The sequence below is a fragment of the Equus quagga genome, chromosome 4 (assembly GCF_021613505.1).
Source record: "Equus quagga isolate Etosha38 chromosome 4, UCLA_HA_Equagga_1.0, whole genome shotgun sequence".
NCBI lineage: Eukaryota > Metazoa > Chordata > Mammalia > Perissodactyla > Equidae > Equus > Equus quagga.
In genome coordinates this window covers 12,023,936-12,038,720 of record NC_060270.1, presented here as the reverse complement: position 1 = coordinate 12,038,720, position 14,785 = coordinate 12,023,936, and the positions used below count along the sequence as shown (strand labels likewise).

The 14,785-nt window shown below is 41.1% G+C and overlaps 1 protein-coding gene across 1 annotated transcript in view; it reads left to right on the top strand.

The window, feature by feature from the left end:
• Window positions 1-14,785, top strand: part of MORC1 (MORC family CW-type zinc finger 1) — a 164,215-nt gene that overhangs the window by 86,701 nt on the left and 62,729 nt on the right. The window contains exons 16-17 of the mRNA XM_046658774.1: window positions 958-1,063; window positions 5,907-6,045. Coding sequence (XP_046514730.1) covers window positions 958-1,063; window positions 5,907-6,045 — 245 coding nt within the window. The remainder of the gene's footprint in view (window positions 1-957; window positions 1,064-5,906; window positions 6,046-14,785) is intronic.

Here is a 14,785-nt window from a genome sequence, read left to right as displayed (position 1 = left end):
CTCATCCAGAACACCTTCACAGACACACTCTGAGTACTGTTTCACCAAATATCTGGGCACCCCATGGCCCAGTCAAATTGATGCATAAAATTACCATCACAGATAATGTCTAGTGATGTTGGCATTTATCATGATTATTATGTCATTTAATCCTCAGTAACTCTTTTAGGTAAGTACTAATCTTAATCTCTTTCTGAAGATGATGATACTGAAACATAGAGAAGTAATTTGTCCAAGATCATAGAGACAGTAAGTGGTGGAGCTATTGAGGTTCTTGACCACTGTGCAAACTCTCTCTGTCTTAGATGAACAGAGAGAAGTGTTTACCTAGGAGCCATTAGCATTGTGTCTGGAGGGAATCCAGGATTAAAGTTAAGAACAGCCTGGAGAGAGTAGAGTGCCTTGGTCCTAAAGGCAAGGAGGGACTGAAAGGGAGAAATGGGCAAAGAAGTCAGAAACTGTAGGCTGGAGAGTGGAGTAAGAGCAGGGAAAAAGTGCAGAACGAGGAACTGTGTTCAGAGCTTGATCTTCCTTGTTATGTTAGTCATGTGGTTGGAGACGGAAAGCGATATTGTCAGCGGATAGATAATAGGTCAGAGGAAATGGGAAACAAGTCACTGGAAGTCTTCCTGTGGTTTAAGAAGAGGTGCAGAGGGACCTATTACTTAAGATTCTTTTGACTGAAAGTATCAGAAACCAACTGGAAAGAACTTAAGCAGTAATAATAATGATAACAACAATAACAAAAATACTAATAATCTATTGGTGGTGTCCTGGGAAGCTCATAGAATTCTCGACTGTTTGTGCTATCAAATATAATGTTATATGATCAAGAATTCGCTTGTCTCTGGATCAAAAGCTACCTCCTACTTTTGGAATATGCAACCTGACTTCTTACTGTGATAGATTCACTTCTGATTGTGGCCTCTCTTGTGTGTGATTTTGTTTTGATTTCAGATCTTTGCCTTAAATGGAGAGTCTTGCCTCCCACTACTAATTATCAGGAAAAAGAATTTTTTGATATCTGGATTTGTGCAAACAATCCTAACCTCTTGGAAAACAGGTATTTTTTGATAGTTTTCTAAAATTCTTTATCCATTTTTAATTCCTAAAATAAGAAATTGGAAAATGTCAGCTATAGATAAATTTTAGCTTAGTAGCTATCATCTCTTTGAAATTTTTCTAGCCCCTTGCCACCTGTAGAAAGATTATTTTGTTAGTGTGCTTTTCCATCAAATAAAAGAGACCTGGATGTAACTGTTTGTAAACATTGGGGTGTGTAGAAGACCACGACACAGTGTTTAAGAGTTCTGACTTCCAGTTCATTTTCACACAATATGTGACCTTATCATACAGGAGTCTTATCCACAGGGTCCTCAGGGACACTCAACTGTTAGATCATGTGCCTTTTCTATTTAAGTCATATATTGATTTCATTGCTTTGTACTCTTGGAGGAAGAAGTTTAGACTAAAACAGAAAAAAACTGATTAAATATTGATGAATGTCAATGTTATTACAAGCCCTTTTAGACTTACATTCTTTTCCTTGGCGGGGAAGAGAGTTCGTACTCCCCTCTAGCAAAGGCACCCCTAAGTCAAGCATTGCTTTTCCATGGAGTCTGGTCTAAGTCCTTTGGCCTGGATAAGTGGATCAATATTGTTAATACAGACATTAGGGTAATAACTCCTGTTTGATTATTTTTATCCAGCCCTGAAAAAAGAAAAGAGCAAATAAAAACAATTAAAAAGGAGAAAACATTCAGAAACTGCTGCTAAAACCCTTTCCACCTAGAGTCCCCAGGTTAATCCTATTTGGAGACTCAGGAAGCATGTCAGAAGTGACAAGCGCTCTTAGATTTCACACGGCCCACTGGTTTTTGGTCTCCCTTTCTAGGTTTGCTGCAGAACCTGTTTGGTTTCTTTTTCCAAATAAAATTTGTCTCAGACCCCAAAGATATAAGATAGATAAATACAGAATTGTCCTGATTGAATTGGAGGCTGGGAATCTCGGGGCCAAAGGTCTGTACTTCTCATTTCTGTTCCCGACTCTGCAGAAAGCCTGGAGCTCCAAGGAGCATGATTATAAAACATGAATCTAGTCTCACTTCTTCATTTTAGAGAAGTGAAAACTGAAGCCTAAATGGGGCTGAGAAATCTGTTCACTGGCCAGGGTCGTCTGACGCCTAACCTGGTTCCAGCCCGAACTTGCAACTTGGGTCTCTCTCAAACGGGAACAAAATGTTGGCTCAGTTTCAATATGAAGAATAGTCTGATGTGTAGTGTTGTCATTCTCATTGTCATTATCATTATTTTCACCTAAGTGCTATTTAATAGAAACTTGTTGTTGTTTTCTTAATTTCTATGTGGAAATGTAAATAAAATTGGTCCAAGTCCCCATCCCTCAAAAAAAACCAGTTAATAATATTGATCACTTACTATGAACTAAGAACTTTTCATACAGCATAGGTAGTGTTTGGAGTTCAGATTCTGGACCCAGACCGCCTGGGTTTGACTCCTGCCTTCATTAGCCGTGAAACTGTGGACAAATAATATAACCTCCCTTTACTCGGCTTTTCATCACCTAGAATGAGGTGAATAATAGGACTTTTATCATCTTTTCTGGGTCCAGCTGAGCCCCTTTTAAGGACAATCAGCTATGTCCCTGGTCTCTGGGGCCCCTTGATAACACGCCACAAGAATTTAGGCCCCTCCCCACAGATTCAACCGTATGCCTGTGACTTCTTAGACTAGTCTTAGGCATCATTGACCCACAGAACTGGGAATCTGTCCTCTACAGCTTCCCTTTTCTCTAACTCACCACTGTCCTTGAACTGGCATTGCAAAGTTAGTTTCAAAGCTGCGTTAATTCTGTCTCTTTTACACATCAAAACAGTGCCACTTGTGACGTTAGACAAGATAAATTTAGCCATGTTGACAGAAAACTGATGGACCTTAAAAGCCTAAAATGCAGAAAGTCTTCTTATATTTATAATTTCTTAAGTCCTTGATTCTTTAAATATACTGAAATCATTCTGGCCATCTGTATTTCATTTCCACTAAAAAGATTAGAACAAAAAATATGCTTAAAGTGACAGCAGAAATTTAGGGGAGATGTAAAGAAAAACTCCTGATTACCAGGGCAGTTACTTAAGAGTTGACACTTCCTTTGTGGGAGATCATGAACAGTGATGGAGATCTGAAGAGTCCCAGGGGCAGAGAAATTAAAATGATGACCTTGCTCCGTCCTCTGATTCAATGTGGGAGGATGGGCTGTGCATACTTTGAGAATGTGCCATGAAATCTCCAAACCCTGTTATAGATGTGCCATTGGATTTGGAAGAATCACTTAAAATAAGTGCATTCAGGTGGTGAGAAGTGAAGTATAGTTCTTTATTAGGCAACATTTGAAGAATGGAAGAACAGAGTAATGGAGTCAAAAGTGGCATTGTCTGTATTTACAGAAAATATAGTTTATCGTCAGCGTTAATTGCCAGTCGTCTTCAGGGTTAATGCCAATGAACAGCGTTTGAATGAACGTTGTCCACATGACCAGAACTTGGGCAGGAAACTAGTAATAGCTTTCTCCTACATAGCAACTGCATAGGTTATCTCAGTTCATCTTTACAATAGCCATATGAACTTTCTCCATTTCTCAGAGGAGAAAACAATGAAGCTAAGAGAGTTCCCACGACTTGTCCAGAATTCCTCCCAGAGCTGAAACTTGAAGCCAAGCATTTTGATGCAAAACCTATACTCTTTTTGCCTTACCACACCCGCTCTCTGAAGGCATCCTTCTATGTTTCAGGAAGCCTAATTCCAGTCAAATACTTTATGGTGACAAAATACACCATTTTACAATTGGTAGTATTCAGAGTTGACGACCCAGGCAGGGTAAAATGGAGCCATTCTTTTCCGGACCACTGAAGCTTCTTTTTGTTTTCCACTTTAAGCACCGAGGGAGGCTAGACATTTTTGTCACGGTACCCAAGACATAGATAGAGGAACCCTTCCATAACATTCATGCTATGCATTTATCTGCATTGAAAATAGGGACCAACAGCAGGGTAGAAATGATGCCTATCATTTGAACCAAAAAGTCTGAATTTTGAAAAGGATGTTAAAAAATATCTATGGGCTGTATTGCATGTTAAAATTTAATTTGTTTCCTGAAACCTTTGGAGACAATTGAATGGATTGCATTTTAGTAAACTACTTCAGCTTTCTCTCTTCTGAATAAAAAATGCTGCCACAGGTTCTTTCCTCACATGAAATAGAAACCTATATGAGTACCGCCCCACAGAGGTCTTCAAATGAACGCTGCAGGTGGCTCTATATCTAGTAGGTGGCCCCTGATTTATCTGCCACCTTTCTTTGAAAATAACAGTAACAACAAATACCATATGTGGGTGGAATTAAGTGTTTTTTTTTACAGTAGTACTTGAATTTGATGGCAGTTCCTCACTCTTCTCTGTCGGTAGAGGCAGGAAAAATATATGCTGCAGCACTGAAAAAGAGAGACCTCGTGGGTTTGATCGGCTTCGCTTTTCCTGCGCTGTTTCAGTTGGGAGAAGCCTTCTCTCTATTCTTGGCCTCTTCCTCCCTCTCCTAGTCTAACACACATTTGTTTTATACAGACTTTGTCCCTTCCCCTTCTTTTTGCTACCTATCAATTATAGGAAAACCCTGTGTAAAGCAGACTCTAAGAACTGACCTTAACGTTTTGCCCCACTCCTGCACATCCCCAGCTGTGCTTCAAAGCTGTGCCCAGTGGCAGTTAACTTCGTATGCATCCCCAGGTGAACAGTGTAATATCTCACTTTTTCAACAGTTTGGTTAATTCAGCTCCCCTTGGCACAGCCACAAATCCAAGTCAGGAAAACAAAAAAAAAAGGCCTCAAACATTCCAAACCATATGTCTCAAAAGTCATTAAGGAGGCTGGCCCAGTGGTGCAGTGGATCCCAGGTGTGGACCTACGCACCACTTGTCAAGCCATGCTGTGGCTGGTGTCCCACATATAAAGTAGAGGAAGATGGGCACAGATGTTAGCTCAGGGCCAGTCTTCCTCAGCAAAAAGAGGAGGATTGGCAGCAGATGTTAGCTCAGGGCTTATCTTCCTCAAAAAAAAATGTCATTAAGTATTTTTTGTAACCGTAATGAGGGAAGCCCTCATCCACAGTCTATTGTCATTCATGCCCCATTCTACTTGATTATAAAATACGTGTATTAACCCACTAGTGATTAGAAACAGCGCATCACTAGGGTGGGTCAGCAGAGTACCACCAGAAGCAGATACTCTGAGAGCATCAGGGAGGGAAGCTTGTTGCAGGGGGCTCGTGGGGCTGTTTGATGAATGGCTCCGCTGCTGGACTCAGTGACCCCGGAGGCTTCCAATGAGAACATCACATCACAGCAATCGCCAGTCTTCACAGTGATCCTAAGTCATCAAATAAAGGATCCCCATGTTTCAGAAGCAGAATTATGTGGTGGACTTTAGAAAGACATATGGATTTCTATCCCAAATTTTTTGAGAAAAAAATGTTTGGCAGTAATGAGATAAGTTTCAATGATCTAAAAAACATTTATGCAAAAGGCATCATTTTATGATAATGCAGGATAAATGCAACCTTAGTAAATAATGAATATTCTCCCATTCTCGTAAGTATATACTACCCTCCACATTTTCCATTAAGCTCTTTTCCTTCCCATTAAGCTCTTTTCCATGCAAATTGGAGATTTCAGGTCATGTATTACCTAAAGTCATCAATGTAGTGCTCTTCCTTTGGATTTAAATTTTCAATACAACATGTAAAGAGTAACTCCTTATAGAAGTAAGTCATCTTTTATAGACAGTAAATAGTTTTCTTTTTTCTCCTCTTGTTACCTCTTGTACTTGCTGATTGTGAAGTTGTCATCAGACAGAACATCTGCCTTCCATCCCCCTGGGCACCATGAGCACAGTATCACCATCAAAAACAGAGAAAGAGAAGCGACTTCGAGAGTCAATCCAAAGGTATCAGAATCAGCTAGCAAAACAGCAGCCACGGGTGAGCTGTTACTAATTCTTTCCAAATCTCCACAGACTCTGGAGGTGTTGGTTTCATGTGTGCAAATGGACTAATGTATTTACCCAAGTACAATGTGTAGCCTCTTTTCTCCATCCTTTTTGTCACCTCCTTTTAATTTTGGATCCAAGGATTGATCTAGAGGTGAACACAAGTACTTCAGGGCTCCAGAGAAGGGAGGAGAGATGTTCAAGAAATAGTAGACGTGTGATATCTAAGTCCCTCCACATAACAGTGCAGGTGAGGAAGGGGGAGCTCATTTCCGCTCTACTGACGCTCACAGAGCCTCGGAGAGGTCGGCCAGAATGGACCGTCATGTGGTTCTGTATGACCCCAAAGATTAGGCCTTTTTTATTTCATTAGGCTTCTTCGTTGAGGGTGGATTTTTGAGATAAAGAGTTCTTTTAAAACATATTAGCTTTTTTTTTCTTAAAAGAAATATATGTGTGTTAGAAATAGTCTTTCCATCTTGATTATGGTGATAGTTACATAAATCTGTTTGTCAAAAATCATTGAACTGTATACTTAAAAAATGGATTTTATAATGTATTTATATTTGACCTCAATAAACATGACTTTTTTTGGTAAGGTTGGCATCTGAGCTAACAACTGTTGCCAACCTTCTTTTTTTATTTTCTTTTTCTTTCTGCTGTTTCTCCCCAAATCCGCCCCCACTACATAGTTGTATATTTCAGTTGTGGGTTCTTCTAGTTGTGGCATGTGGGACACCACCTCAGCATGGCTTGACAAGTGGTGCCATGCCCATGCCCAGGATCTGAACTAGCGAAACCCTGGGCAGCTGCAGTGGAGCGCACAAACTTAACCACTCAGCCATGGGGCTGGCCCCAACATGACTTTTTTTAAAAATGCCAAAAAGATTAGCCTATTAATACAGAAACTCTAAGTCATATTTAATTGTTAAGAAAATTCAATAAATAAAACATTACTGTCTGTAAATGTAGGTAACCATGACAATTTCAAGTGAAAGAAAAAATGGCATGCAGAAATATTGTTTTACTCTCTTAACTAATAAAGTAATTAGATCTCCGTTTATAGATTTAGCACCCAAATTCAGAATTTTTTAATTGTATAGCCTGTCAGCTTCCTCAAATAGAACGCAAGGAGGTCAGCAGCATATGTCCAAATGTGTTGACTTTTCTGTAGATGTCTGGAAATAAAATGCTCATTCGAATAGAAAATTCTCTTATGGAGCGGGAGTTAAGACATCCAGGCATAACACCTTATTATGCATATATTCCTGGGTTCTTAGAAGGTAAACTTTCTCTTCTACCCCAGCTTCACCTTCCTTCCTCTCCTGCTTTGCTGGGGATCTGCCGTGCAAGTCAGCCACCACCTGGGATCACAGCCAGAGACACCTGCCCCTCCTCCGTTAGCCTGGAGTCTCAGGGTTTCTCTGGGAAGGTTCTGAGAGTCACTTTGGGAACACATTCTCCTCAGCATTCCCCGTCCCCTAAAAAGCGGCTCAACTTCTTACAATTCTTAGAGCCCCTGGGTGTGGGTTTGATAGCAGGTCGGAAGTAAAGGTATTGCCGGCTATGGCTATTTTAATAAACAATTAGGTTAAGTCAGATATTTCCAATGTGGAATATTTTAATTTGTTTTGTTTCCTCTTTTGTTTACCACTCCTTGTAGCTTTGTGAGGGCATTCAGCACATCCTGAATTGATTTTATCTTTATGGCAATCTCTGGATTTTTTTTTTCCTACAAAGGTCAGAGCTGACCCTTGGCTATTGGTAGTGCCAATCACAAAGTCTTCATTACCTTTGTGTTTGCTCAGGATTGGATGTTTTATTCATCACTGAGGTAGAGACTTCGATGGCAGCTGATGGAGTAACAGATTCAGGCCATCGTTCTGTGTATTCTTTCTTTCTTGGTAGTTGATTTTTTTTTCATAAAACTTTGGGCCAGATTTATAGATCATCTGTCTTCTTCAAGCAAAGAAGTTTAGTGGTACTTAAATAGAAATTTGTTGGCAGCGGTCCCAAGGACGTAAGACTCCTCACCATCCTCCCCTGCCCCCTTTTGTGAAAATAATCCCAGAATCTTTAACACACTTCTGGCGCTCATTGCCCTTAACTGACCCTCTTTTTGTGGTAGTTGAGGAAGAGTTTGGTCAGAGTTCACCCAACCCTGGGCAACCAGTTAATCTTGAGGTGGTCACTGAGTGCAGACTTGCCCTTGTGTCTGTCCCATGCTAGGGATTGTGGGGAAGACACGGTAAGTCTAATACCAGAATGTAAGCTCCACGAGTGCAGGATAGTCTTGCCTCTGTTACTGTGAGTCTGTGTAACCTGAGACTGTGCCTGCCGTGTAGCAGGTACTCAATAGGTGGTTGTGGAATCAATCAATAAAACATGCCCTCAGATGATACAGTCCCTTTGTGGACCAAGTCTAACAGCTATTTAAAAATTAGCAACCACTATAAAGTAATAGAAGTTTATTACCAGGAGTTAATGAAGGCAGCTTCAGTCAAAAAATGTTTCGTAGAGGAAGTGGCTCTTGTATCGTGAAGTCTATTTAGGGTAAATAAAGGGAAAAAACAGAGCATTCCAGGTGAGAAGCACGTTGTAAATGAAGACATGGGGATGCGCACAGGCTTGTTCCTTCATAGAACCTATCTTTTATATTACATGTTAAACTTATGTATTTTTAAAAATAAACTCAGCATTTGTATGACATATCTGTCTTTTAAAAACTGAGTAACTCAATGTGTAATATGGTAATTAATGAATAGAAACCTCTGAAGGGTGATCTCAACTCCCCTTTCACAAAAATAATCCGTGAAAGTATTCAAAAACTGTTTTGGTGATGGCTGCCTGATGCCAGAAACAAGACTTAAAACCACCTGATGTTCCGTGTGAATTTACTCTCTTCCTGACTGCCTTTTAGAAGAAGTGCTGTTAGAATATGACACCGGCCAGGGTGGGAAAGCCAGAAAAACAGAGCATTGGTGCCATTCAGGTTCACTGCAGACATGGTTCAAGTGCAGAGTAGACACCACGGGAAAAGCAAGAACTGACTTGCGTGTCGCTATGATTCTCCATGTCTATTGGTGGTGCCCATTCTCTCAACATCAGGAAATAATAAAGGGCATGCCAAGTCATTGTGGTTTGTCCACCTCCTGTTCTCTCTTCCTGCCTCCCAATACCAGTGCCCACTCACCCATTGACCAGACCAAGGGAGCAGACATAACGGTGACCTAAATCTGCACACCCCATTTCTTACTCTCTTGCATTTCAACTTTAATGGAAGAAGCCATTCTGATCTAGAAAATGAAGAGTTGACTAAATAAAGTCCTTTCTGGATCTTTGATCCTGTGGTTCTGGGTTTTGTGTCGCTGATAACCAGGAGGGATAGAATAATGGTAGGAAAGTAGTATCACGATACTAGTATCAGAAATAAGCAGCTACAGCCTCTTCTCCATCCCTCGTACACCTTACAGATATGTAGAGTGACAAAGTCTAACTTCTGGGAGCACCGCCCACAGGTTGCCCTCGTCAGAGAATACTCACGTTGAGTCAGAAAACTGTTCTGGTAAAAGAGGCATTGCAATGCGTAGATCTTGTCCTCTAGGAGAAAGTGAAGTAGCTAGGTCCAAGCTGGCATTTCCACAGATGGTGTCTTCTTTAATCCCTCAACATTCCAGCAGTTCTATCAATTATAACAACAGAGGGAAGTGAAGTTCAATGACCTTAAATAACTTGAATCGAGTCACACATCTTTAAATGATGACGTTGGAATTTGTTTCCTTTTTGCCTAATTCCAGCACCCATCCGCTCATAGTCTCATCAGATAAATACAGACAAAAAGGATGTAAGAACATTTACAAAGGCACAAACCGATATATTACAGATCCTATTTGTTAAGGGAAATGCATAAGTTCAGTAAACCTAATAGGAGAGCTCAAATTCGACATGAAACTGATAAGCTGTGGCAGCAAGCCAAGACCCTCTTTATAAATTGTGCTTCCGAAACGGCGCATTCCCCTCTTTCGCCTTTCTGAATAGATGAATGAGTAATCTGTTCCTAACTCCGTGGTTCCAGCTCATTCCTCATTACCTGCTGTTTTCTATTCCGGGTGACAAGTGCCACCTGCTGGCCGCACGATGAAGCATTGTCATTTTCATTGTGTCCCTTGATTGCTCAGCTGCTAATTCTATGTCATCTGGATAATTGTTATTCTTTTTTTCCAGTAAACCTAGACAGTAGTTTCAAAACCATAAAGTAGAGTTACAAAATAAATTCCTCTGCATCTGAGAACTTTCCAGTCCTCAATTTTGCCCGTTCTCGTTTTAACTCACATCTTAGATTCTCTTCTTCCTTCTCTTGTATGATGAGCATGATGGTGTCATCATCGTGTACATGGAATATAGCTTTACGTATGTTTCATTCAGGGCTTTTTGGTACCACTTTAAGTCCACTTGATGCCATCAGTCATTATAAGGTAGATGATCACTTGATTCCCTGAATGAAGCCTGCTCTAAGTGCTTACCCATTTATACATAAGTAATGTTAATGGGTAGTACATTTATGTAATCAATATGTTTGTCCACATGTCCTGTATTGCTTATGTGTTCTCTAGGTCTTTCTGAGTTAATCTTTTCGGGTTAATATTAATTTCGTATCCTGCCATCCGGGCTCTCTCTAATCTGACACTAGTTCCTTTTGTGCATTAGTTTCTTCTTTTCTGCAGATTCTCGCACTGAGCTGCCCCACGTTCCTTGTGCGTCTCATCACCTCGCGCTGCTCTGAGTGCCTTCGTTCCTGCCATTTCTCTGAAGTGGCCTCTGTCCCTTCCCTAGTCCTTCGAGATCCAACACCAGTGTCATCCCTGTATGAAGTCTTCTCTCATTTCCCCAGCTGTAAAAATATCTCCTTCCTTCCGGTTCCGGCTGACCTGCGTGCCTGTCTTTCTTAGGGCGAGTTTCACTTTCTACCTGGTATTACAGTTACTTGTGTATCTCATCTGTCTCCTGTATCAGACTGTAAGCTTTTTGAAAGAAGGGACCGTTTTTATTCAGTATTGCATTCCCACCAACACCTAAGCCTGGACCTTTCACATAATGATTTCCCAAACAATGGGTGAAGGATTGAAGGAGTAATTTGATTTATGCAGAATTCTTCACAAAAAGATACAAAAATGAATATTTTTCATCTGATTGGATTGATTGACTCTACACAGGTTAGAGTTAGAATCTTGTACGTATATTGGTGGAGACCAAAATGTTCTCATACTTGGTCAAAATGAAGTGTTGCATTTGAATGGGAGTACAGAGACTGGGCTTGGATTTCATTTGTCATGTTCATAGTCTCTGCATCAAATAAACAGCCTTTGTAAAATTCCCTGCCCTGTTGAAAAGGAACTCCAGCGATAGCATTCTATTCTTTTGCAGTGCTCATGTGGACACAAAAACATGAAATAGTTTAATCTGACAATTCCCACACTGGTTGTTTTAGCAGTAAATGTAGAGCCAAGAAGGCTTGCTGAACTTTTAGCTGTGTTTTTCAAATTGAAATGGCATATCTGAGTACAACTTTGTAATGAAGAATATGAACACACTTTCCCATTTAGAATTTAATCTTTTTAATGTGTCATTATTGTGAAGGATGCTGAGATTTCAAATCTGTGTAACTACAGAGACAGATGCCTTAGAAAATATATTTATTCATAAGGAGTGCTTTTCAGCCTCCTTACATAAACCGCCATGATCTAAAATTTATGATACCTAAAGACCCTTGTCTAATAAGAGGCTATTATACTCACCATAGTTGAAGTATTTTACTTTATTACTCTTGCTACAAAGATCTCATTTCTCTGTAGTGATGCACTGCTTTTCCAAAAGGGATAATGTATAATATATTCACACTTGTGGGCCCTGTGTTCACAGCACAGCAAATGAGACGTTGAAAGAAGTGTTTATGATGAACTACTTTAGAAGTTCTTGAGGGCAGGTATCACGTGTTCTTTTGCTTGTGTCCCTCTCACCACCACACCTGGCTCAGTGTTGGGCACAGTAGGTCTAACAGAAGCTGTTCAACTTCTTAACTTGATTACTTGTCCAGATTATTTTCTTACTCTTGCTTTCTCGAGGAGCTGATGTCACACTGCATGACAGAACAGCATTGTAGTTTACTAAACAAACAGGGACCTCACCAGCAGTTAGAGGGACATGAGAACAGCCTGGCTTCAGGGCACAGTGTGGTCTGGGGAGACCAGGATTGTCCCTGCTCCTGGCTTCATAAGTCACCCTATTCTGCTCTTCAGGTTGGCACTGAGGAACACCATCCATTGTTGTCTGTTCCTGGGTTTCACAGAAGTGACCAAACGCTGCTCTTGAGGGCCGATAGGAATGCAAGTCCAGAGGGAACTCATCCTTCCCCGAGAAGGACAGAATATCTGTGACAGTGGCAGGCAGTCTTGCCACATTCCATCCCTCTCTTTGCATGTCCATCAGTCATTCCTATTCACATCTACAGAGAGGGAGAGAGGGAGAGAAATAGAAGTTCAGGTATGTTGCCTGGAATTATTTTCACTGCAGGGAATGCTAATTTGGGTTTCAATGCAAATATACCTGTTTGAACTCTGCCCTACAAAAATTTCTTAAGCACCTGAACTGTATGTACAGCCGGTTCTCAGTGTGCATGCTAATCAGGGACTGTTAGAAGCTGTCTGGTGTCCTGGGTGCATCTCAGGGCTGCTCCCTGACTCTGCTCCGGGGAAGGTCCAGCTCTTTGGCTCCTTCCAAAGCAGACTGCTCACTAGGCCCCTCTAAAGAAGCCTGTGCCTCTGAGCCTGTATCCCTGAGTGCCAGCACTCCTGAGTCCTCCCCTCTAAGCTTGAATTCTGTTTCTCAGCTTGGTAGACCCGATCTCCCCTCTTACTCAGGATCCAACTTCACGTTTTGAATTCAGTTTGAAGAACTGTACTTCATGATTGTTCTTTTTTTGTTTTGTTTTTGAGAAAGATTAGCCCTGAGCTAATCTGCTATCAATCCTCCTCTTTTACCTGAGGAAGACTGACCCTGAGCTAACATCCATGCCCATCTTCCTCTACTTTATATGTGGGATGCCTGCCACAACATGGCTTGCCAAACGGTGCCATGTCCCCACCCGGGATCCAAATGGGCGAACCCCGGGCCACCGAAGCGGAACGTGCGAATTTAACCCTGCGCCACCAGGCCGGCCCCCATGATTGTTCTGATTATGAACTCAAACCCCATTTCTCGTGCCTCTTGATTTGACCTTGTTAAACCTTTGCTTTCTGATCATATTCTTGGTCTGAGTCTGGTTCCTTCCTGTCTCCTAACAACTGCAGGCACCAGTACATTTAGACATAATCTCACGTGAGTTCTGTTGTCTACCTTGTCTGTACCAACAAGAGCTTTACCATCCTCTTCCTTCAGTCAGTCTTGCCTGACCAGGCCTAGCCTTCTAACGGAGGGTGGAGGTCTCTTGACACCCCTGGGGATTCTGATCCAGTCCTGGAGAACTACCTGATGTTTGTCCATCACCTTTGCATCACAATGATGTAGAATCATCCTTTCTCTATTTAGACAATCCTCAAGAAGGTCTGCTAGCCAAGACCACTCATAACAGTTCCTGGCCTTTGAAAATACGTAATATTTAAAATACTTCTGAACGAGGGCAGATTTAGCTTTTTGGAGCCTGAGGTTTATATGATTTTTGGGACCCCCTTCAAAAAAGAAAATGCATAATTTATAAATCTGAAGTTAGGGACAGGGCTCCGAAAGGAGCCTGTGTAAGGGAGGGGTCCTGAAGCCAATCCTCATTTGCTTCACGGTGCATCCGCCACTTGCTTCTGCATGTACTGTGCCATTTGGTCACCACAGGGTTTTTTGTAGTAGAAGATGATTAGATATTTTTCATATTTCCAATTCCCTTCTCCTCTCCAATGTCTTCCCCAAGATTTCCGTAATTACTATATTTGCTGAATTCTAATACTACCCTGAATGATTGTCCTAACTGTACATATTACATAGATGAGGAAACTTACATGAGAAGGACGAACGGAAGGATTAAATGGTAATAGCACTTAGAATGTGCCACCATTGGGGGTGCTTTATTTTTTTTTATTTTTTACTTTTTATTGTGATAACATTGGTTTATGACATTATATAAATTTCAGGTGTACATCATTGTATTTAGATTTCTGTGTAGATTCCATCGTGTTCACCACCCAGAGACTAACTACCATCCACCACCACCCACAGGTGCCTGATCACCCCTTTCACCCTCCGCCCTCCCGCCTTCCCCTCTGGTGACCGCTAATCTAATCTCTGTCTCTGTATGATTGTTTGTTGTTGTTTTTATCTCCTACTTATAAGTGAGATCATGTGGTATTTGACTTTCTCCCTCTGAGTTATTTTGCTTAGCATAATACCCTCAAGTTCCATCCATGTTGTCACAAATGGCTGGATTTTATCGCTGCTTCTAGCTGAGTAGTAGTTTATTGTGTATAAATACCACATCTTTATCCGTTTGTCCCTTGATGGGCACCTAGGTTGCTCCCAGGTCTTGGCTATTGTGAATAATGCTGCAGTGGATATAGGGGTGCATGTATGCTTATGCATTCGTGTTTTCATGTTCTTTGGATAAGTACCCAGCAGTGGAATAGCTGGATCGTATGGTAGTTCTATTCTTAGTTTTTTGAGGAATCTCCATACTGTTTTCCATAGTGGCT